We start from the raw sequence: 23,984 nt of genomic DNA, 5'->3' as shown, positions 1-23,984 counted from the left end.
CTAACGTTAGGGAGGTGGATATCGCGGTGCAGAAAGGGGGGCCATAGCTCCCCGATCACCAAAGCTTAATACTTATATGCTTAAGTAGTGATTTTGCTATCCCGGAAACCCCTTTTGCAGCTCATTCCCATTACCGTGGGGTTAAGTCACTCCACCTACCACTACCTATTTCGTGAACTAGCAGAACTACTTTTTGCCTTTCACATTATTTCTGATCCGGTGATGATAGAAAAAATCAGCATCAGGTTTTAAAATGGCAGGTTTCATGAGGACCTAAAGATCCCTTGTTCTACAAAGCTTTTCGCTGCATGGAATACAAGAAGAAAACGAAAGAAGAGGGGAAGAAAATCATAATTCTCATGATTAGCATTGCGTCTATCAATCCTTGACTTTTTTACATGAAAATTCTCAGAAACTGGTCAGGGGCAACTACCGAACAAAGGAAATGGTAGCCTGTATTTCATACACTGGGTGAGAGATGAGTCACAAGGCAGATGAAGATTCTGATTCCACAAATATCTCCTGCAGAATTAACCTCATGTAATCAAAAGAAACACGTCAAAGAAATAAAATCTTGTCCTTTCAAGCTAGGTATACGTATTTATTTCCATCTTCCCTCTCTATGTACTCCTTGTCGATGAGTCTGAATGTGCGGTTGAATTGCATGTTAGTTAACATGTTCATTTGGAAACAGAATATATTTGGGTTGGGGTTTGCAAAGCAGTAACAGGCCAAGGAAAAATCTCAATTCACCTTTCAATATTAGATTTGATACCAGCCGGATCCAACACCCCTCTATCTTTCGTCTTATTGATAACCTCCGCCACTAGCTCCGCGTGCGTGATGACTTTCCGGGTCTTTAGAATGCGCACAATGGCTGCCTGTGTTTCGTAATGCCGGTCTGCCGCAATCCGTTCATGCATAATCTTGTTCTCCTGCTTGGTCTCCTTGAGTTGGATCTGGTTGATTTTGATGCGCATCTTGGGATCGGAGAAGTTCAAGTTGAAGGCGAAAGTGTCGTCGTTGTTTACCTCTCGACCCTTTGGTCGCTTGACCAGAACTCGGTATTTCGCGCAGGCTAGGGATTGGAGAGTGCGTTTCAATTCGACGTCAGCTGGGAGGTGGGGATTAGATTAGTCTGTGTCCATATGAAAATATATTGCATAAGATCTAAATGGCGTTTTTTGCTGAAAAGAAAAGAAAGATATGCTATGCTGTAACACTTACGCAGGCCAGTAGCTTCCCTGATTTCTGCGTATGATAGAGTGGCGCCCTCCACTACGTCATTGAATAGGAGGAGAACGAGGGCTTGGAACGCGCTCACGACGATTTCCTTGTCACCTTTGGGGAATTTAGCCTTTAGCTGGCAGTGCGCAAGCGAATGCTTCCAGTGAAGTTTTCGTCCGTTGTACTTGCTATTGTAAAACTGATCGAAGCTTTCCAAGGAAGATGATATTATCTTCGGCAAATTCACTGGCACATCTGGATACGAAGGCCATGCTGCTGCTGATATGACGTTCACGTTCAGATCCAAGCCAGGTCTGTTCTTCTTTGGTCCTAGTAGCGCGTTGTAGGAGGCCATTTCATCCCGCGCAAGATCCATGTCCTTGAACATAGACTCGAGATTACGGGTGAAATCCGAACCGCACTCTTTAAGGTTTTCAATATGGGTCAGTAAGTTATTTCCAGGGGTTGGTTTGGTTTGATTATGGCACGTACCTGATCTGAGTCTGGCAAGCATACTCTTTTCAGCCTCATCACTTGCACTTCTACCCATAAGAAGACGGCGGGCAAGATCGTTCTTATAAAAGGCTTCGAAAACGGCTTTTCCATGAATAAAACGGAAAAGACCCAATACTTGGTCCAACTTCTGATTTACCTCTGCATCTTCATCAGCCAAGGCCGTGCTGCCGATGCTGGTTTCTCCATCCAGGCTCTGGATTGCTTTGACACCACCTCTGAGTAGCATATCGACGTATTTTGCAACCATTTCACCTGGTTTAGGATTGTCCGTACCCCAGGTAGATTCTGATTTTTGCGTTTTGTTGATAAACACTTCGAAGGCCTCACGCAGAGTGTGACCTAGGACTTCATCTTTGTGAAATGCATTTATCAGAATAACGTCCAAATTTTGCTTGAAACTTAATAGCCTGGTAACCATCCTATCTTCGTTTGTTTGATCAAACACTATCTTGGACCCTTCTGTGGTGATATACTTGAAGAATGCGGGCTTTATTTTGTGACCCAGCTCCAAACGTTGCAGCAGCGAGTACAGTTGTTCTAGTGCCACCTGACTATGCATGTTGAGGAGTTCGACAATGTCATCTTCTTTAAGTAGGATCTTGATCTGGTCTGAGACAAGATAACGATCTACCATTTGGGATATGCTTTGTTTGGTGCTCCTGTCCAGACCAAAAAGATCACACCTCTGAATCTCACGGCTAATCAGGAGTTGACACCGCTCTACATAGGTAGCAAGACCGCAATGACTAGCTTCATTGACGACCCAGCTGCTGATGTATTTTTCGGATGCATCAAGCATGTATGGTTCAAAATATTTCTTGTAAACGCCAAGGTCATGAAAGAACTTGATAGCACGCCTGAGTAGGTTCGGGTCAACTGCCGTATTACCATCCTTTCTGTCAAGTTCAATGAGTTGGCAGGCTCCCTGTAGAATGCGGGGCCGCAATGTATCGTTCAAGAACATTGCGGTGCGGAATTGAACTAAACCCATCTCGTAAATGACTGGATTATCCGCGGAATGAAGGAGGAACGATTGGTCTAAATAGTAGAAAATAGAACGTATTGAAACCTAAAACAGAAAATAGTTAATAACTGAATTACTCAGAATTTGATATTCGTTTTGGAGAGAAAAAAGCATACCAAACGAGCATTCCACGTAGCCCAAGCCTCTTCCACCGACTTCAAGATATCAACATCATTACCATCCTCCGATCTCAACAATAACGAATTTAGAACATTCTCACATATGTGCTCGTGGCAGCGATCTTGTAGCTTTTTGGCCAGAGTTGCAGCCCTACCCTGTCGACAGGCGTTTTCTGCCCCTCTATAGAGCTCCTCGAGAGATTGTTCCGGCTTCTGATCCCCAAGGATAGCCAACAGAGCAGCGTCCAGCTGCGACCAGACTTTCTCAAAGTATCGATTCCGATCTAGACGAGGTGTGGCTCTTAGGTTCTTTACGACCAGCTTCTTTGCTCCAGCGTGTGGTGTGAAGTTGCTTGATCGGATTGTCGAGTTGCGGGAACGGGATCCCACCGGCATGGCGCCATTAGAATTTGAAGGTGACAGATTACGCCCACTCGCACCGGCTGGTGATTTTGAATCGGTATTATTTTGGAATGTGTACATTTTATTGATTGACATTAGTTGAGTGGGAGCGGCAGGGTATGAGGCAGGGAGCTGGAGTCCCTCTCGTTTCACGCGCTTGGTATTTGGAGACAGAATCTCCCCTCTGCCGTTTTTCGATATGTTATTCCACCCGTTCTCAAAAAGGTACGTGATAGTCGCTTGTTTCCGCACCAGATCCTCGCGATTTCCAGGATCTTGTTCGGGTTGTTTCCGTTTTCCTGGAGACTTGTAGTTCCCGCCCCTCGGTGCAGGTCTATTGGAATTATGCATCTATTTTTGTAGATTGATATCCAAAGTCCATCAGAGCTCACATGTCATAAAGCAAGATAAACGACATACAACCATGTAGAAAAAAAGGTACCTCTGCGAAGTGTTAGGAAACGGTGGGTGTTGTAAAGGAGACTCGTTCAGTATGACGCTGTTTTGACGTTCATGGGTTAAATCGCCTGACGGAGTCAACTGTAGCAGACAGCTCCGATTGGCTGTTCCGTGACTTGAGCTTTGGACTGAGAGATGTATGAACGAAAATATGCGTAGGATTGAGAGAGATTGATGAATGATAACAAATCAAAGGAGATTGATGAGGAGGAAAACAAAATGAGATGTGAAAGAAATGTGGATGATGATGAATAATTCTGCAGCTCATTCACCTCTAGGGATGCGTTTGGCAATCATCCCAAATCTCTACCAGTCTATATACTCACTCACTTTGCTCTGTTTACGATATAACACATCACATTAATTTATTCATGCTGTCACTTAAATGCGCTAGGGAAGTCCTCCAAGACTCGGATAAAGAGAATCATTAGGCATATCATATATTCTTTCCTCCTTTAAATGCTTCTCCTTAACAAACGCCTCCAGCTGCCTCTGGAATTAATATACATTTAATACAGAAATCTAAGAAAATGACTTTGGACCCATTTTGTCGATCGACTGCTCATCCTCAAACTACGGCAGGTAGTCAGCATTAATGTCTCCCTAAACGGACGCCAGGTAGTTGTGAAAGAGAGCAGGACTTACTTCAAGAAACCCAACAGCTTCGATTAGTGCGATGTATGACTTTACCAGATCCTCTACTGTCTCTCTAGGCTTCTTTTCATCCAGACCACAGATCTTTGTATACCGCTTGAATATGCCAACAATACTTTGTCGATTTTTAGACAGAAATATGCGAGTTTGGTCACGGACTTGTTGGTTGTGTAAGCCGCGCGCAAAAACTGCTGACACGATCACGCGCATTACGGAAAGAAGCAGATCATAGTATTTCTGAAGAGCGTCTGGGTTATCAATTTCTGAAAGTTATCAAGTTAGTCACCATGATAAGGGCTAAGAAGAGGATGTGATTTTACCTATTCCAATATCAGGGTCAGTGGCAAAGAGTTGGGACTCTTTAACAGCTTGAAACAAGCCTGCGTCTAAGACGCGTTCTGCTCCAACTCGTGATTGCGCAAGTTGCTGAAGTAGACACAGGTGTGTGTCGTAGTAAACAGATAGTCGAGAGGTTTCTGGAAAGCGATGTTAGACAAGGAGAAGGTGAAAGAGGAATAAAATCAGATGTATACTACGTACCGCTTGCAGACGCTTTGCGAAACTCTGATGGTATCGCCCCAACAACATCCACGAACATGGCAAGATAGTTCGATTGGGCAACTAATTCTATGAGCAGCGATGAGGATAGCTGACGATCAAGGACAGCAAGAAGGTTGAGAAGAAGCAGAGCGGATATTCGACAGGCTTCTTGTCCAGAATATGCATCGTCACATAAAACTTCAACAAGTGAGGAACCCGAAGCCTTGACAGCTTGTTGTGAATGGCTTCCAAAACGGTTGTGATCTGACATATTGCGAGTAATGCGGGATAAGTATTGGGAGCATATGTTGTAAAGGCATTCTCTCAAAGCACTATTTTCGGTAGCCAATGGAATTCCACGGATACATGTTTGGAATAGGTGGTAGAGTCGTTCATCAATGATATCTGTTCCCTTGTTGGGTGTCTCCGGGGGATGACCAGTCCCAAGTTTATCTATCAGCGATTCAGCCAAACGGCCTAGTTCAATGGCTTCCGCTACATTATCCATGACAGAGCTTTCAAGTTTGGGAAGAATAAGTTGTAGGATGTGCAAAATCAACATCGGCCTTTGTGCGGCCTCCATCTCACACGTGACGATGATTGTGGTCGCAAGTTCTGCCCAAGATCGAACAGCTAAGTAGCGGCTGTGATGAATCTTTCGGCTTTGATTAGTCGCACGAAGAAAGAGCAATATGTTGTTTTGTTCAGCAAGGAGCTGTTCATCATCATTAGATGTCGCTATTCCAGCGTTGAGTAATTCTTGCTTGGTGAGTTCAAGAAGCTCCTTCACGGAGGGGAGATCATAGATTACTAAACCATCGTGCTGTATCTTTGCGCATAGATCCAGATTGCTGCCATCGAAAAACTTAAGATTTGAGGGAGGTTGAACGGCCTCAATATCCAAATCGACGAAATCAAAGAGGTCGAAGAAAGAAGGGTGGGTAAAAGTTCGGTTATTTTCATCAACCGAACTTCCTAGAAGAGTAGATAGGGTATCTTTTTGCAGAGAAGGGGAGCCATGCCTTGCTGCAGAGCGAACTTCGGTCACGGCATAGTCAAAAAGAAGACTGCGGAAACTAAGAAATTCTGATACCGAGTCTGGTGAACTCGAGTACCAAAATTCTGGATCAGTAGTTTGGAAATTATCCCAGAGGGTTTCTGGACCGACTTGAGGTTGAGTTATGAACAGGGTAACAAGGAGTTGACGCTGATGGAGCTCTGGAAGAACTAGTGTTGAAGAGAGCTTCGATGACCAGAGATGTCGAAGCACACGGAAGCACGATTCTTTGAGATAAATCATCCAAGTCAAAATCGTCCCATTTTCCCCATCAGGGTAGTTCTGCACAAAATCGACCATAGCATGGAAAAGTGACATCTTGTCCTGGAACAATCCCTCGACTGCTATATCAAGCGTGTTTCCCAGACAAGAAAATCCCAGAAGGAGATGAGCCATATTTGGCTTTTCGGGATTCATACTGAGACAGCGATCAAGTAAATTTACAAGCCCTAGTTTGATGAGATAGCCAGAAGATGTTGGACCGTTTTCTATTTCTCGCAAATCGGGTTTCATCTGAGGAGCAAGAGAGCGAGCAATGCGCTCTGCCTCAACATCATTGTTCAATAGTTCCACTATCTGATTGGATGCCTGCCAACGCGATATTGTGGACGATGTGGCTCTATTTAGCTTCCGGGAGCTGGATAGCTTTTCCAAAAGGTTGAGAGAAGCTAGAGTTAACAGTGGATGGCCGGTACCGCAGTAGAGGCACAAATCTGTGACCAGGCGGAGATTGTCCATGACACTATCCTCAAACGACGCAAGAGACGAATTAGCCACGGTATTTGCAGTTTGTCTAGTTTGATATTTAATCAATGGCCGTACGACATCAAAGTAGGTCGACTGGTGGTCCATCACAAGGTTCATAACGTCAATGGTTCGGACCAAGCATCGAAGTAGTATGGAATCAGATGCAGCCCTTGCGACCTCATCGATGTTTTGATGCGCCGTAGCAAACATGGTCTTGAGAACATCCTCGTTAAATATCCACTCCATCACCCTCGCGAATGGATGCAATCGAATGTACGCATTCAGGGATGATGATCGCAAGCCGGAGTCTAGCGGAATGGAAGGCTGATTTATGATGGAAATGAGGTTCTCGTTAAAATTCTCAAGGCAGGTGGCTACAAAGTTGAAGCAGCTTAGTTGCAAAAGCCGAGCTTGTGGCTCGTGAAGGTCGATGGATCTACTAGCGAATGCTTGGCCCATGACAAAATCGATATAGGGCTCTATGCCGGGCATTCGGTAGGAGGACCCCAATGCTTCTGGAAAGGGAAGAGAGAGTCGCGAATCGATCAAATCGATAGGTGGTGATACCAATGTGTCCAGGAGGTCAACAAATGAATATGTTTGGTCGAATGTTTCTGCTATTTTCCGGAAGGAATGGCGATCGTTCCAGCCAGGTGAACTGGTCACAAGAGATATTTTAGCAAAACCTGAAGTTTGGGATCCTGAACCAGAAATCCAATGGTCAAGAGAAATCCACATCTCATTCCCATGAACGGATATCCTGTCCACCATTAAACAGCGAAAGGTGACAAATATGCTGGATCTCAGATGGCTTGGAATAGGAGCGTCGCACAGCGTTAGAAGAACGTTAATGAGGTTGAGTGTTGGATGCTCCAAGATCCATTGGCGAATTGTAGAGTTTTGCCTACATAGGTGGCTGATGAGTCTCAAGTAAGAAGTAAGCATCACAGGACTTTCGGGTTCATCAATATCCGCCGGTTCAAGTTTCCGAATACGAAAAACGGATGGCGGTGCTGCTGAAGGACGTTCAGTGGCTTTTGTGGCATAGAGCTGGAGCTCTTCTATCATTTGAGTCCAGCCCATCGATGCGGATCTTTTGAATTTCGTGGGTGATATTTTTTCTTCGTCTAAGAGGAACTTGTGAGCTGACAAGGAATTTTCCTCCCCTTCTGAGATAGAACAAAGCATTTCACAGAAGGCACTAGCCCGAGGAACAGTCTGGCGCTTCGACGCCCACTGGAGAAATCCGTATAAATTTCCTTCCGAATCTGCCCAAAATTCTTGTGCGGCGTCAACTCTATGCTCAAACGCGAACGCCATTATCATGAGCAAAGCCTCAAAATGCATGCGAGTTTCAATGGGGCCCCTATGTATATTTGTGGTCAGGCCCTCCCGAAGAGCAGTAATTTGATCCAGTCGCTGAATATCTTCTTCCGATTTCAATGTCCTGATCGCATCAGGCATGTTGGCAATGAGAGATTCTACGAATATCTCGAAGTGTTCCATGAGTAAATCATGAAAATATGAAGAAGAGTCCTGCTCAATCGCCAAGGGCACACTGTCTTTGAGGAGTAGGTTCACTAGCTCTGCCCTTGATGGATCGCGCCACTGGTTCTGACTGACGCCGGCACAGACCTCAAGCATAAATTCGAGGGCCCCATCATCGAGGACGGTGACAAACAACTTGGTGAGATCAGCGGTCTCCCTTTCAGGACTGATACCTTCAAGAGGAGACGCAGGGGAAGTTTCATAATACCAACCCGAGTATTCGGCCAGCCATAGAGCTGTTGTAGTAGCATGAAATTTTGATAAAAGCCAGTCCTGGGGTTCTCTGGAAGATGTAACAGCCTGATGGAGAGATCTTGCATCACGAAGAGATCCAGAACCTTCCGGAGAGCCATACTGAGATGACGAGGAGACTATTGCTGGTATATAATGGACTAATATCATGTCGAACTTATCGAGTTTCCTAAGTCTGTCTAGGAGTAGGCGGAAATCTTCCGAGCTGGTGAAAGTGCCTTTGAAAAGGTAGCACAGTATCGCTCCAAGAGATTCATGCTCCTTTCCAAGGCTGCCGCGTTGGAATTCTATAATTTCGAGATCTGATTCTTGAGCTTGTCCCACAATTGAAGCTTTTTGAGCTAACTCGCCCAGGCGTATCAGCCATTTTTCGATATCAACCATGGAATCCATACACTTTCTTGCGAAAAGAGACGCATTTCGTAAGGGGCCATTTTGGATTTCAAGAATTTTCGCAACATAATCCTGCATGATAGCTTGGGTGCCTTCTCTCTCGACCTCGAACGACTCATAGAAGACTAAACGTAGGCATTCCAGGAGGAAAGATCGTCGTTCATGAAAACGTATAATTGTACTCATAACAGGAGAGCGGTCTAATTTCCTTGCGTCGTCTTGCGCTCGTAAATAGTAATCGGCTGCTTCGATCTCGTCCAAATCCAAGGCGTCTGCCACCTGCAAGACGTCCTGTTGGAATTCCTTATTTACCGAGTACTCGACATCGTGGACCTTAATTTTCCCTATGTAATCAAGACATTATTAGCACAAATGACCAACATATGAACCGACTTGATGCGACGAGATATGGTGGATCGTACCGGAGAGAACGGTTTGGCGGCTTTCGTTTTTCTTTGTGGGCTTTTCGAGGAGCTTTCTGAAGTCTTGAATGGTTGCCTCTAGTTCAAAAACTAGCCTATCGATGTCTGGAAGGGCAGCTCTGGAGAGGCTAGAAAGGTCCTGGAAAAGGCCCCTCAGGCTATCTAGTTCATCGCCGCCATCCATCCTGCGGAGAGGCGGACAAGAGAATGTTCTGTTTGAAGTGTGGTTGAGATTGCTAGAAAATACTCCGTAGAGTGTTTTGAGGTGGTTCAGAGAGACGCGACCTTTAAAAAGAGTTTGCGGCCAATCACAAATGGCCCGAGCTTCTAACGGCTTCCCTTCACCGCCGCCTGTTATATTTTTTGGACAAATTTCCTTTGACGAAACAACCAAAGTTCGTATTCTTCAACCCCTTAGAGGGTCAGCCTGTGGTCACATTCTACTATTGTGTCTATGTTTTCAATGTAGCACTTCCTTTCCATGGAGATGAAGTATTTCTCTAATGATCTAAATAGCATGGTTCTCTGGAAAGGAACCCTTTGTATGCTCTCCTCGCTTCCCGCTCCCCGCTCTAATAAGTTCTACCAGGGGCAGTTTTTAGATCCATTGTGAAGCGGCTGCCTTGGGAACGATGAAGGAAGTCAGCTTGGAGGATGCGCTGGAGGCAATTCGCTCTGACAAACAAAAGGATCGGACAGATGGGCTTGAAGGTAATGCCGTTTTCTAGCTTACGTAGAGAACTGACTATATTATTCATGGACATAAGGCTGACTGTAGCTAAAAAGATTTAAAACATATCCTTCTCCAGAGCAGACAAACACCTAAATTGTATGCCTCCGATTCGCGTTCGCCAATCCGTATTGGTATACTGACATGGGTGGTTATTTGCTGAAGGAACAATCTGGGTGACAAAGAGTATCACAAAATTTTCGAGGCTCTGTTCCGGTTTATATCAATAGAGAAGTCTTTCTATAAACGCACAAAGTCGTCCATTTCCAAATCTACCTCTGCGTCGAGGCTCACAAGTTGCGCATCTGCCCTTCGGACGACCGTTGAGTTAGGAGTACAGAGGATACGCTTGAAAACTGTCACGGCTCTGCTATATCATATTACCGATGCGCTCCCAAATCCGGAAGAGGCCCTCTGGGAGCCACTCAGTGGGGACTACATAAAGATTTTAAGGATAACATTACAATATGCGCCCCATGTAGAGCATTTGAGCAAGGATGATTGGCGTCATCTGGTTGATTTTTGCCTTCGAGCCATCGGCGTTATAGAACCTAGTCAGGGACACCAGCTGAGCATCCGAAGTCGCTCTCGTCTTCCGTCTGAGAGTCTGGATGAACCAAGCAGTCGTGCCAATTCAGTCGAACCAAGCTCTTTTCGACGTAGTCGAAATTCCCGTTCTGATGCCACTGGAAATAACGAAGAACTAGAGACCTGTATTCAATTACTATGCTCCTGTCCGATAAGCCCCGTCCTCGATAACGCGGGGAAGCTGCTCAATGGCCTGGTGGACTATCTACTGTCGCTTAATAGCATATCGAGGGCTCCTTATGCAGCATTTAGTGCACTGAATGCTGTCCTTTCGAAATCCGTCACTGATGACATCACTCTAGTTAGAGATATTCTTTTGGATGTAATTCCGATAATCAAACGGTTCTGGCGTACGAAATCTGCTGCCTTAAGAGATGAGATGCTCATAACTTTGATGCTGGGGAGACCCGTATTTCTACAAATTGGTCTCTCATACCCACCAGATTCGTTTGTCGAGTTACTTCAAGGCCTCCTCGAGAGAATCTGTCAAGAGTACATGAGGCAACCTGAAAAGGACCTCATGCAGGTTGACGACTTGGTATTTAGTTTCGACACAATTCCTCGACCTTTGGGGATTCGGACAATGGCTCCGCGTCTCGGTGTTCCTAGGTCTGAGCAAAATTGGACAACCCTACAAGTAATTGCTAATCTTTCCACGATTTTGGACAAAATATGCCACACTCTAGATGAAGACTCACAAGCAGTGGGACGGCCTAATAAGAAACTACATCTCCTTTCAAGGTTGTCGGACATTGTTCGCGAAGCCTCAACCTCTACGGGGCTAACGAGAATATGTGCACTGCAGCTACTTCCGTTTGTGTTATTAGATTGGGAGCCGGGAGTTGACGAGCTCTTATCAACTCTTGAACAGCTCACTGTAAACATTCTAGACGAAAACGGGTCATCTGCGTCATGGACTATGATAGCAATTGCAAGGTATGTCAGATCGGTAGAAATCCTACGGAAGGTTACTGATGGTGTATTTGCAGCATAGCTAGCTGTTCAGCCGCTACGTCACCGCAACTACGACCTCTGTGGACTCAGGTCTGGGACTTGGCTTCCCGCACCCTAGCCTCGCCCACCACATCCAGAGCTTCCTGCCATTTGATGACGGCAATCCTGCATTTCAAATTGCTGGACTACTCAAGTATTGTGGATACAATAGAATTAATGACGTCCTCTATTGATCTCAACGGTCCGGCTGGCCTGACCGATTCTGCCCTGGTGATGTGGGCAACGATGGTGGAATTCCGAACAAAGATCAATCCCGCGCAGAATCAAGATATGTCAAAACAAATTTGTGCATGGATAAGAAATAATTGTATGTTAGGCGAATTACGTATTTGCGAGATCAAATTGTTTGCTGACACTTAGATTCAGGGAATATGACTGATCGCATTCATACGATGCAAGTCGCTACTTATGCAAGACCTCTAGACCTTTTGAATCTCCTAATGAGCTGCACTGGGAGATCTTTCCAATTCGCGTACCCTGCTCTTCCAGGACCGCTTTGCAGGATCTCCAAACATTTCTTCAACCTTCATCATGATTATGAGCTGATTGAGTATCTGCTGCTTATTAAAAATCAAGGACGTTCTAATGAGACTGCAACCGATACCGGCAGTCCTCCTTCTGTTGGATCTTCTGTGAGACAACACCCTAACGACCAGGTTGTTTTGGAGCTGCTGCAAACGAAAATAGACAGCTTCAATGAAATTTGGACCCAGCTATGCAACGACAAGCGTCAACATGTTACAGTTGATATCATCCAAATATTGGTTTCTCTCTGTTTAACCAGCACTATCTTTGCAGAGTTGCTTCCGATACCTGTTTCATTTCGTTGTCAATCTCTACAAAAGAGTACCGAAAAACTCTGGACAAGTTTCTGTGGCTATTTTGCCAAGAAGGAAGTGGAATTTCTCCACGCGTGCTTGGATATTCTCTCCCCGATTATTCTGCCACTGAAGCTGTCACTTGACACCAAAGATCCGGTTTTGAACGCGGTGCATCGGATGACCCCCGGGTTGGTTTCCGTTTTCGATCATCACCGCAAGGCGGAACGGGACCTATCTCACTCCACGACGGAGCTGATGGATCTGGATATTCAATTTTCATCTCAAGAAAGTCACACTAGGGAAAATGACCTGGCCCCTAAATTTGATCGAGAGGACACGCCTACTTACGGAGACCAGAATTCAATCCGCCGCGCAACAGCAACTCATCTATTCATACTACATCACTTTGACGAGGCAAAAAAGAACTTAGAAGTCCCTACAAATGAGACCTTGGTCAGCTATATCACATCCCTTGACGAGGTGGACATTCTAGCTTGCCGAACAAATTTAGCGGTTCTTCTCGGGAGCTGGCCAAATATCTCTAGGTCTGACGCCTGCATTTTGCTCGAGTTTTTTGGAGAAAAATGCCTACAGTCATACGGGCTTGAAAGGTGTGAAGGGACGTTATCCTTGTGTATTAATTTGATGATTTCTTTTGTTGACCTCTGGACCGCTGAGGAAGATGATGAACTTTTCGAATCCGCATCAGATCTTTACGACTGGTTTACTGGTGTCATAGTTCGTAAAAAGCTCGCGTCTTCAAGAGTTCTGATTCGGATTGCTAGATTAATGGAAAGTGTTTTGCGAACCAATCCACTGTTTGGTAGGGAAAATTCACGCCTCTCACCCCGTACAAGCTTATTGAAAATCCTTTATGATGGAGATTTGACAGTTAAGTTCCACTTGTCTAAGATCATTCCGTCAATGTTCGATCGGTTTATATTGAAAGAATATGATGTTATATTTGATGATATCCTCGAGAGTCTTCCTCATGACCCCGACTGGAACGAGGGCATTGCACTACGGCTATACCTCCTGGCACAGTTAGCATCTAAATGGCATACCCTCCTTCGCCGCGGAATATATCACATATTTGAAGCGCCAGGGCAACTTCCTAAGTCATCCCCCTATGCGAAAGCTTGCTTAAAGGAAGTCGCAAATTCTCTTGGTCTCAACAATGCCAAAGAAATATTCAAACTTTTTGCGCCACAGATGATTTATACGTGGTTGGAAACAGAGTCTTTGGGGTCTATTCCATTCACTATATTCGGCTATGAGACGTTCAATGAGCTGTTGATTGATGTCAAGGATGAAGTTGTAGCCCAAATTGTGATGCGCGGCAAGGACGATGAGATGGCCGGGGTTTCATCGTATTTAAGTGTGCCATTCCCAGAATTGCTTGAAGAATCCTTTTACAAAGCCGAAGCATACTGTATTGCACGCGACATCAGTATTCCACCTTCCCAAGACAGTCAGCCGAAAGGAACAGAAAGTCGTATCAAGAAACTTCTGGGCCCTGAAAAGTTTGTCTCCCTTCTGGAGAGATTCTTCCCTGAGACGGTCGCTGTATTTTTTAAATGTGTTGATCAAACGGAGCAGATAGAGAGAGGTTTCGAAAAGCGCCCCCCGTTTAAATTCGCTCTAGATATCTGGAGAGACATTGGTGAGAGAAGCTCATCCTCGGCCGCACTCCCTGCTAGCCAACAGCCATCTTTCCGAGCCAGATACCTCCTCGATGAGTTTGAGTTTCTGTGCGCACGGAGTGGATATGACCTTGAGACGATGTGGACGCCCGCTCTAGTTTGTTTCGTTGCGAGAACATTGATAGAATCCATCCACCCCTCCCTGGGCTCTCTCCATGCCTGTTCTGTCATCCGGAAACTTAAAATTCTTATCTGCATCGCTGGGCCTGTAGTTCTTGAAGAATACCCATTGGAGATGCTTCTACATTTTCTGAGGTCCTTTCTTTCTGATTTTCATTGTTCAGGAGATGCCATTGGACTCTTTTGGTATCTCATTGATAAAGGCAGATCGTATCTACTCGAAAACCCCTCTTTTATGGCAGGACTCGGGGTGTCAACTCTTGTCTCGCTCCGAGGGTTTCTTTCCTCTTCTCAAAAGAGCACTGCCCAAGAAACACATTTTCATTCCTTACTATCGAACGCTCAAATGTTCTACGACTGGTTTGCAAAATTTTTGAACGAATATATATCTCCGAAACTTAGCCGAGAGTCAGAGAAGTCGTTTCGAAATCTTGTCGGCTCTTCTCAGCGTATTCAATTAGCTGGAAACGCTTCGAAGGGGACGTATGAGGGTGAACTTATGGCAGGTCTTTTGCAAGATAGCGCCAGCGGGAAGGGATTATTGAGTGCTCCAGCGACAGATTTGATCTTTTCGCTTGTCTGCAATGATTTCCAAAGGCCAAACAACTTCCGGGATGATATTTTGGGGGATGACAAGATTGCTGCGGAGAACGCGATAACGGTTTGGAAGTCCATCCAACACCAAGACCACAGTTCTGGTTATCGTCTCTGGGCGGCTCGTGCATTGGGCCGAGCATATGCGTCAACCGGTGTAATCGACGGCTCGATGCTCAAGGAAACGCGATCCATTTCCTTTGACGATATACCCGAATGCATTAGATTTACGTCCAAATTTTCCATTATCCGCATGCTTTGTGACTCATTATTTTCAAATAGCCGCAAAGACATTGGCCTTGCAGAGCAGGCTTTACAAACCATCTTTACTCGACTCCCATCGGACCCTAATCTTGGAGAGTGCGCAGCGGCAATTCCTCCTTCAATGATGAAAGCTCTTACGTGGACACCGTATATATGCCCTGACCTGTCTTTGACTGCTTCTCAGAGAACTCAGTTCAACCATGATATTCGATGGATTCCAGATGTACCTGTCGACGAATGGGCCCGTGCTGTAACTCTTTGCCTAACAAATAAGGAAGCAGCCGACCCCATAATGGGCGCATTGCCAAAAGTTCTTTTTGAAATACCATCTCTAGCCGTGAAACTCTTACCATGTGTTGTGCATGATGTGTTAGTCTCTGAGTATGAGGACAGACAGAGTACTCGCCAAGCTATCTCAGAAGTGTTTCGACAAGCATTCCGCGATGTTCGAGAAACTGTATTTCCACACATCCGGCTCATCATACACTGCATTCTCTACCTCAGACATCAGAAAATCCCCCATGAGTCAACTATGAATCAACGAGACGCCTGGCTCGAAATCGACTATTTGGAAGCCGCCAATGCAGCCACGCAGTGTCAAATGTATAAGACTGCTCTTCTTTTTGTGGAAATACATTTCTCGCGAACACCTTCAACTCGACGATCGGCAATTTCCAAATCATCTGACTCGTTACTGCTCCTTCACGACATCTTTAAAAACATCGAAGATCCCGATCTATTTTACGGAATCCAGCAAAGTGCTTCTCTGGACTCGGTCCTTGAAAATGTTCAACATGAGAGTGCCGGGCTCAAAAATTTGACATTCCAAAGTGCTAATTATGAGACCGACATGAAGCTTTCTAACTCAATCGGAGAAGTAAATGCTCTTGGAGTTATAAAAGCTCTGAATTCCACAAATTTCCAAGGGGTTGCAAGTGCCATGTTTGTGGCACCTAGCGGTATTGGGAAAAGGGCTGAAGTCTTTGAAAGCATGCTTTCAACTTCACTGTATTTACAACAGTGGGATATACCACTGCCTTCCACCACTGCCTCCGCAAACGGGAATGTTTTCAAAGTTCTTCAAAGTTTGAATTCCTCTGACAACAAGATGCAAGTGGTTCGAACGTTGGATAATTGCATCTCAGAGATCCTTAGCCGCCTGTTAGAAGAGAACCAGTCAAAGGTTGAGCTTCGCACTATGATGAGGGCTTTAGGCGTGTTAACCGAAGTCGACGAAGTCCTGAGCTCTCAAACTCCCGAAGAGTTGCAGGATGAATGGGAGAGAATGCTATCGAGGAGTTCATGGCTGAAGTTCGAGAGGTTCGTATAGTCCATTACATGGGTTCCAAAATATCAACAATTTTTGACTTACGTGATTACTTCATCAGTTTCTGCGATGTAAACCTGATTCTTTCAAGCCACGAAGCTTTATTCTCGTCAATCAAACGGAAACCTCACCTAAGATCCATGCTTGGTCTAAGCTCCCGTGATGCCCAGCTATTGGAGGTTAAGGCTATTCGAGAATCCCTCAAGATAAGCCGAGAACACGACGAACATCAAGCATCTTTGAAATCTGCGATGTCTCTGTCTAAATTAATTCAGCCATGTGCCGACTTGGGTGTGTTCATTGATGCTGCAGCCACGTTTGACTTAGCAAATGTGCTTTGGGATCAAGGGGAAATGACGACATCAATTCAGATATTACAGCAGCTTAACGAACAAAAAGATCTCCCGAAACAATCTATTCCTGTGAATAAGGCAGAAGTGTTGGCTAGTCTAGTACGTAACTAAAATCTATGCTTATGAAAAGACATCAGTTACTAATTTCATTAGGGTCACCACGTTGCGGAAGCTAGGTTGCAGAAGCCGGATACAATTATTCAGGAGTATCTAGTTCCTGCGATGAAGGAATTGAAAGGCAACTTCGAAGGAGACGAAGCTGGGCGGGTGTTCCATGAGTTCGCTTCTTTCTGTGATCAACAATTGCAAAACCCAGACGGACTTGAAGACTTCAGAAGAATCGAACAGATCCGCCATCGAAAGGAGAAAGAAGTAATGGATCTAGAGCAAATGATGAAATCCGCTGGAGGTAAAGAGCGAGATCAACTTCGCATCCATAGAATCAAAGCAAAACAGTGGTTTGAACTCGATGACAATGAGTACCAAAGGCTGAAGAAAAGCAGGGTATCTTTCCTACGCCAGTGTTTAGAAAACTATCTTCTTTCGCTGCGGGCTTCTGATATGTTCAAGAACGATGTTTTACGATGCTGTGCTCTCTGGTTAGATAACTCCGAGAGTGAAGCAGCCAATGAAGCTGTCGCAAAATATATCAGCACGGTCCCAAGTCGGAAATTTGCACCACTAATGAATCAATTGTCGTCGCGTTTGCTTGATGTTGAGGATAATTTTCAACCTTTACTGTCAGAGCTCATTTTTCGGATTTGCGTGGAGCACCCCTATCACGGGATGTATCAAATGTTCAGCAGCAGTAAATCTAAAGTGGGGAAAGACCTTATGTCGAATTCACGCTACAGAGCAGCCAACATTTTGGTCGACCGACTGAAAAATGATCCGAAAGTACAGAGCACCTGGATCACGCTGCATAACACAAATATCAGCTATGTTAGATTTGCTATGGACAAACTAGATGATGGACTCAAGAGTGGTTCGAAAGTTGCTCTTAGGAAATCGGTTACCGGACAGCGGTTGGAACAAGACATCAGAAGGCAACATATTCCACCCCCCACGATGAAAATTGACCTCCGGGTTGATTGCGATTACACCCATGTTCCAAGAATTGAGAAATACCTCCCAGAATTTACTGTCGCTTCAGGTGTCAGTGCCCCCAAGATTGTCACAGCTATTGCCTCAGATGGTCTAAAGTATAAACAGCTGGTAAGTCATGTGAAGTCTATGCTTTCGTAAGTAGATATTTCTGACGTATATGTTCAGTTCAAAGGTGGAAATGATGACTTGCGGCAGGACAGTATTATGGAACAAGTCTTTGAACAAGTCAGCAATTTACTGCGGGATCATCGAGCCACCCAACAGCGCAACTTGGGAATCCGAACGTATAAGGTGCTTCCGCTTACAGCTAACGCCGGTATCATCGAATTTGTGCAAAACACCATTCCTTTACACGACTATCTCATGCCTGCCCATCAGAGGCACTATCCCAAGGATATGAAACCCAATGCCTGCCGCAAGAATATCAACGATGCCCAACCAAGAACGTTAGAGTATAGAGTAAAGATTTTTCGTCAAGTAACGGATCACTTCCATCCGGTCATGAAATTCTTTTTCATGGAAAAATTCAAAGAGCCGGATGACTGGTTCAGCAAGCGCCTGGCTTACACGCGAAGTACTGCTGCTATCTCCATGCTAGGTCATGTGCTCGGTTTGGGTGATAGGCATGGACACAATATCCTTCTCGATGAGAAAACTGGGGAAGTGGTTCATATTGATTTAGGGGTTGCTTTTGAACAAGGGCGTGTCCTACCAATCCCGGAGATGGTTCCATTCCGCCTAACCCGCGATCTTGTTGATGGAATGGGCATCACCAAGACAGAGGGGGTGTTCAGACGCTGCTGCGAATTCACCCTCGAGGCTCTCCGCCAAGAATCGTATAGCATTATGACTATTCTAGACGTCCTGCGCTATGATCCGCTGTACAGTTGGTCACTATCCCCGCTGCGCATTAAGAAAATGCAGGATACACAGGAGGCGGCTGGTGGCGCGGATCAGGCCAGCGAAGGCGGCAAAAGCAAGAACCCCAATGAACCCAGTGAGGCCGATCGGGCTTTAACTGTTGTTGCGAAGAAGCTTGGGAAAACCCTTAGCGTTGCTGCTACGGTTAATGAGTTAATTCAGCAAGCGACAGATGAGCGTAACCTTGCAGTTTTGTATTCCGGTAAGCCAATTTCCCGTGGTTCGTCCGGTACAGATGTGATACTAACCCTTATTCTATCTCTCAGGTTGGGCTGCATATGCGTAGATACCTCGAATTATTTTGCCGATTATTTTCTGTTCTATGGTGATCTTGTGAAATGAGGTTGCATATGATTTGTTTCTCTGTCACCTGTTGAGAAACGAAATATGCGTATATAGACTTAGAACGATACCTAGCACATAGTTTTCGGCAATCTGTATTGTTTACTGGATATGTAAAGCTGTAATTATGAATTCCTAATTCTTAGTGCCCATGAGGTGCGACGTTTTACTCCTTACTCGAACTAACTAATTAACTAGTTAACTAACAAATTCCCAAGCGAGCAGATCACCAATTCAAAATATCTTCTCATTTAACTACTCATCCACCTCAACACGCAATTATGCCACCAATTCGCAATAAAAACACTTCAAATTCTCTTTGGAGAGAGGGAAGGTTTGAGCTTGTGATAAATGCTTTAGAAAAGCAAGAAATATCCTCAATTCATGAAGCTGCACATGTATGTAATATGTCATCCTCTACTCTAAATTATCAACTCAATGGCTGGACTTCTCGCATGAATCTACATTCAAATTCAACCGAATTAACCCAAGTTGAAGAGAATAGGCTAGTTGAATGAGTGTTGGATCAAGCTAAATGAGGATTTCCCCAACAGCCAGCATTTGTTGAAGATACAGGTAATGATCTTCTTGCTATGTGGAATTTCACCATCTTCACCACTATCCCCTCCACGTTGGCAAGAACTAGGTGTCAAATCTAGTGACACACCATCCACAGCTTCAGACTCACTACTTCAGATGCTGTAATCATGTGACTAGGCCAAATGTGAGGATATAAAGGTTATTCAGACTTGATTTAAGACCTTGGAGCTGCAATTGCTGAGCATGAGATTCTGCCAGAGGATATATACAACTTTGATGAGATTGACTTTGCAATAAGACTCTGCACTCTACTAAGATTATTACTAGTAGTGAGTGCTACAGCTGGGCAAAGCTTCTACAGTCTGGAAATCAGAAATGGGTGACTGTAATTAAGTCAGTCAAAGTGTCAGGATGAGCTCTATCCCCATATATTCAACGCGAATGAGATAGAGAAGCAAAAAGCGGAATAGATCTAGACATCAAATCCAACACACAGAAGGTCTAACTAGGAATGAAGTTCAGGATCTTATTATTCCATCTGCTGCACCCATTGAACAGACAGTTATTCAAACCTGTGAGTCTCCATCATCTGAGCTAGCATCACATCAATGAGCTCCACAACGCTGCAACAATTGCGGCACTCTCAGACATACAATAATAAGATGTCCTCAACCTAGTGTAATTTAATTTAATTTAATTGAGTGTTGTGGTGTTGAGAAATTTTGATTTAAAATCTAGTCAGTTGGATTACAGTGATTTTGATCCGCTCGCTTGGGTGATCCGCTCGCTTGGGAATTAACTAACTACGTAACGTAATCCACCACCCAACGCCCGTTTACACCCAACGCCCGCCATTTCGCCATCACTATGATGAAATATTTTCAACGTTATTTCAACAACGCAATTAGATTTTAAGATGATATATTATAGGATGAAAATATATATAGAAAAATTACATATAAAAATATATAGCTAATTCAGTAAATGTTTGTTTGGCTTAATAACTTGCCCAGAATGTGAAATCTTGGGTGGAGGCAGATTCAGTGAGCAAGCAGTCATTAAACCAGTAGAGATTGCAATATCATCATATCCCTCTGGCAGTGGATCCGTGGGCACTCTGACAGGGCTCTGAAAATGTGATTTAGCCACTCTTTGTGAAATTGAGGCTACTTTCCTGATTAGAAAGATGATTTTTGAATTCTTCAATCATCTTCTTATTCAATTGTGATTGTAGCTATATGGCAGCTCATTCTTCCTTTTCTTTTTGCTCCTGAGCCTTTTTCTCATCTCTAAGCTCCTTGTCAATCTGCCATTGAGCAGCTCTTGCAGCCTTATTCATTTCCTTTTGCTGTTTTGTGGCCTGGTGAGCTGCCTCCTGCTCCATCCTCTGCTGAATGATATCTGCCTCCTTCTGTTCCTTAAGAATAGTGTGTTGCAGCTTTGCATCCTCCTTATGAGCTTGCTCATCCTTTTTAGCAACCTCTGAAGCTGCCAAATTCTCGCGGATGCTCTGCACCTTTGCTGGTGAGAAGAACTGCATCAATGATAAATTCAAGAGATCTAGCAATCTCATTGCCCTGTCACACTTGCAACATCTCCTCTCTTGATTAAGAGCTTTTTGAAGCTGTCAATTCTCTATTAAAAGAACCTCTTTATCAAAAGCAAGATTTTCCCCTGCACAGATCACTTGGTTGAGATCATTAGATATTTGATGCTGCTATTGCTTGACTTGCTTTATCAATTTCTGCAGGCCAACAATAGAAGTAGGTGTTTTTGATTGATATATTGCATCAGAGGAGGTGCAAGATCATATTTGAAGCTTTTTAAGAATACATTCTGAATTGAATGAATGTAGGCCAGTAGTAGCAAATGCAGTTTCAATATTTGAAGATGTAACTGCCTCCTTCCACAGTGTCAAAAAGCTGCTAAAAAGACCTCTTTGTAGTGTGTATGAATCCCATTTCAGTTCTCATTCATTCATTCAGTTGCTTGGAATATGATTTACTCAATGATTCAAATATCCCAACATCTAGCAGCTGTAATCAGTGTGTAGAATGAGGAGAAAAGACAACAAGTAGAATTCAATTCTGATCTACATAATTGATGAATGCCATATTAACATGGGATAAGTGATCATTCAATATAAGAAGTCTATATTCATGGCCTGCCTTCTTTTTTGTAAGAGGTTCAAAGATCTTCTTTAATCACATTAACTCATATTCATCATTGCTTCACTCATTTTCTGAAGCAGTGAAGTAGATCTGATTCTTTTCACTATCAAAATCTTCAAGTCAAGTATCTTGCATATCTCTTGATTCCTCTTGATATATGAGAGCAGGTGAGAGTGAAGTTCCATCTGTGCAAATTGAGACAAGTAGTGTTATGAATTCTTGACTGTCATCCTGGCTGGCACCTATCATACAGCCTGATTTGAGCAAATTAATCAATATAATACATTTGAGAGTGTGAATGAATCCTAATAGGAATCCTTTCTCATCAAAGTTGTAGATATTCACAGGTTCAAGATTGTATTTCATGATTTTTACCTGCAGCTGAAAAATTAAGATAAATTAGCAAGATGAGAATTAAAAAAGCAGTATAAGAAAGAAATCTATTACAAGATCAAAATAATGCTTGAAGTATGCAGAATTGTCTGCAATCTTGTGTTTTTGATCAATATTTTGCAGGTAGAGTGACTTGATCACATTCTTGTGATGCTCACAGAACTGAGTCACCCAGTTGACTCCAATAGGTGCTTTTAGAATCTCGACAATGAGATTATGAAGAATTTGGGATGTACAAGGGAAATCACAATCTGCCAATTGATTGATATGAAAAAGGAGCCATTTTTCTTGTGAATCAGTGAGAGCTTTGCAGTGGATAGAGCTTGCTTCCTTTCTTGACATTTGAACACCTTTATAATGCCTTGACAACATATATCAGCTGATTCCATATTTTTTAGTGGTCTCAGTGTAATTAGGCATTAATTGCGCGTTCAAATCATCAATTGCGGCTTGTATAACTGCTTCGTGGTGCATGTTGTTGGTGGTTAAAGATGAATGAAAAATGAAGATTTGAGCGGGCGTTGGGTGTAAACAGGCGTTGGGTGGTTGATTACGTTAGTTACTTCATGCTTTGATAACCAGTAAATATCGTAACGTACTTCACCACCGAGCGGCGGATTCTCTCTGAAAATCATCAAATATTCAACGTCTTCAACAACCAACACACTTAAATATTTAAAATATTAATAAATTAAGACTATCTAATAGTTGAATATATAGCTATTTATTGGGGCAACTGTGTATAGTATGTCCAATAGTCCCACAGCCACTACAGCGCGATAGAGCTCACTAGTGAGATATAACTTCAATCTGAGCTTCAACCTGCATATCAAGCTGCTAACACGCCCACGACCTTCCTGTATAGATAGAACAGTATTCTGACCTAGATTAGCATGTCTCCATGCCTTTTTCTTTGTCTTCCACTCATTCTCTGCTTGTAGAATCTTGATTTCTTGATGAAGAAGAAGAGTTGTATTCATAGCCACTTGTGCAGCCTTCTCAAGATGTTGAAGATGAGATATTGGGCTACTAGATAGCTGTCTCTTCTTATTAAGACTTCTCTGCAAGTGATGGATCTTATGATCAAGCTGATGACTGATTTGAGGTGTCTGAAATGCTGAGGATATCAAGCCCTCATCATTAATTAATGATGAGGGCAGTGGTGTTGGTGTACACAGTTGAAAGGTGAATTTTGACAGAACCCTTTCTATATCTAATGGTTTAAGTTCTGCTCCAGCAAAGCCACCATAGATATTCTCTTTTGTAAAGGCCTTCTCTTGTGCAGATGAATAAAGAGAAAGAAAATCATCTTTATCAATATGATTGTTTTCTGCAATCATCATTCCTTCAACCAGCTTTCCATATGCGCATTTTAATGGCTCAAAAACACCAACATCTAATGATTGAAGATGAGATGTATGAGCAGGCATGCAGAAACAGATAATTGCATTATCTTTGCAAAAATTATCAAATTCTGCAGTCAGATAACTACTATAACCATCAAGAATGAGTAACTGCTTCACACGCACTGAATAGCATTTAGAGTATGGTTCAAACACCTTCTTTAGCCAGTGTAGGCCTATTACATCAGTGGTCCAGCCATTAGCACTCATAGCTATCCTTCAATTCTGAGAAA

At 43.7% G+C, this 23,984-nt stretch overlaps 3 protein-coding genes across 3 annotated transcripts; 1 reads left to right on the top strand and 2 right to left on the bottom strand.

Annotated features, from left to right (window-relative positions):
* Positions 1-749: 749 nt before the first annotated feature.
* PAAG_11515 (hypothetical protein) lies at positions 750-9,544 on the bottom strand (the record flags this gene model as incomplete). Its single annotated transcript, XM_015847154.1, has 8 exons — positions 750-1,114; positions 1,228-1,650; positions 1,720-2,812; positions 2,884-3,639; positions 4,393-4,664; positions 4,722-4,877; positions 4,942-9,282; positions 9,361-9,544. The coding sequence occupies 8 exons, from the start codon at positions 9,542-9,544 to the stop codon at positions 750-752; spliced, it is 7,590 nt and encodes a 2,529-aa protein (XP_015703286.1).
* A 448-nt stretch (positions 9,545-9,992) lies between these two features.
* Positions 9,993-19,762, top strand: PAAG_02532 (ataxia telangiectasia mutated; the record flags this gene model as incomplete). Its single annotated transcript, XM_015844669.1, has 9 exons — positions 9,993-10,071; positions 10,147-10,189; positions 10,256-11,614; positions 11,668-11,999; positions 12,059-16,514; positions 16,583-16,973; positions 17,028-18,089; positions 18,147-19,139; positions 19,463-19,762. The coding sequence occupies 9 exons, from the start codon at positions 9,993-9,995 to the stop codon at positions 19,760-19,762; spliced, it is 9,015 nt and encodes a 3,004-aa protein (XP_015701717.1).
* Positions 19,763-21,030: 1,268 nt separating this feature from the next.
* PAAG_02531 (hypothetical protein) lies at positions 21,031-21,357 on the bottom strand (the record flags this gene model as incomplete). The annotated part of the gene is made up of 1 exon (XM_002795779.1): positions 21,031-21,357. The coding sequence occupies one exon, from the start codon at positions 21,355-21,357 to the stop codon at positions 21,031-21,033; it is 327 nt and encodes a 108-aa protein (XP_002795825.1).
* Positions 21,358-23,984: the final 2,627 nt, after the last annotated feature.

The sequence above is a fragment of the Paracoccidioides lutzii genome (genome assembly GCF_000150705.2).
Source record: "Paracoccidioides lutzii Pb01 unplaced genomic scaffold supercont2.5, whole genome shotgun sequence".
NCBI classification, from domain to species: domain Eukaryota; kingdom Fungi; phylum Ascomycota; class Eurotiomycetes; order Onygenales; family Ajellomycetaceae; genus Paracoccidioides; species Paracoccidioides lutzii.
Note: the sequence above shows the minus strand (reverse complement) of the source record. Positions and strands in the feature narration are given on the sequence as shown.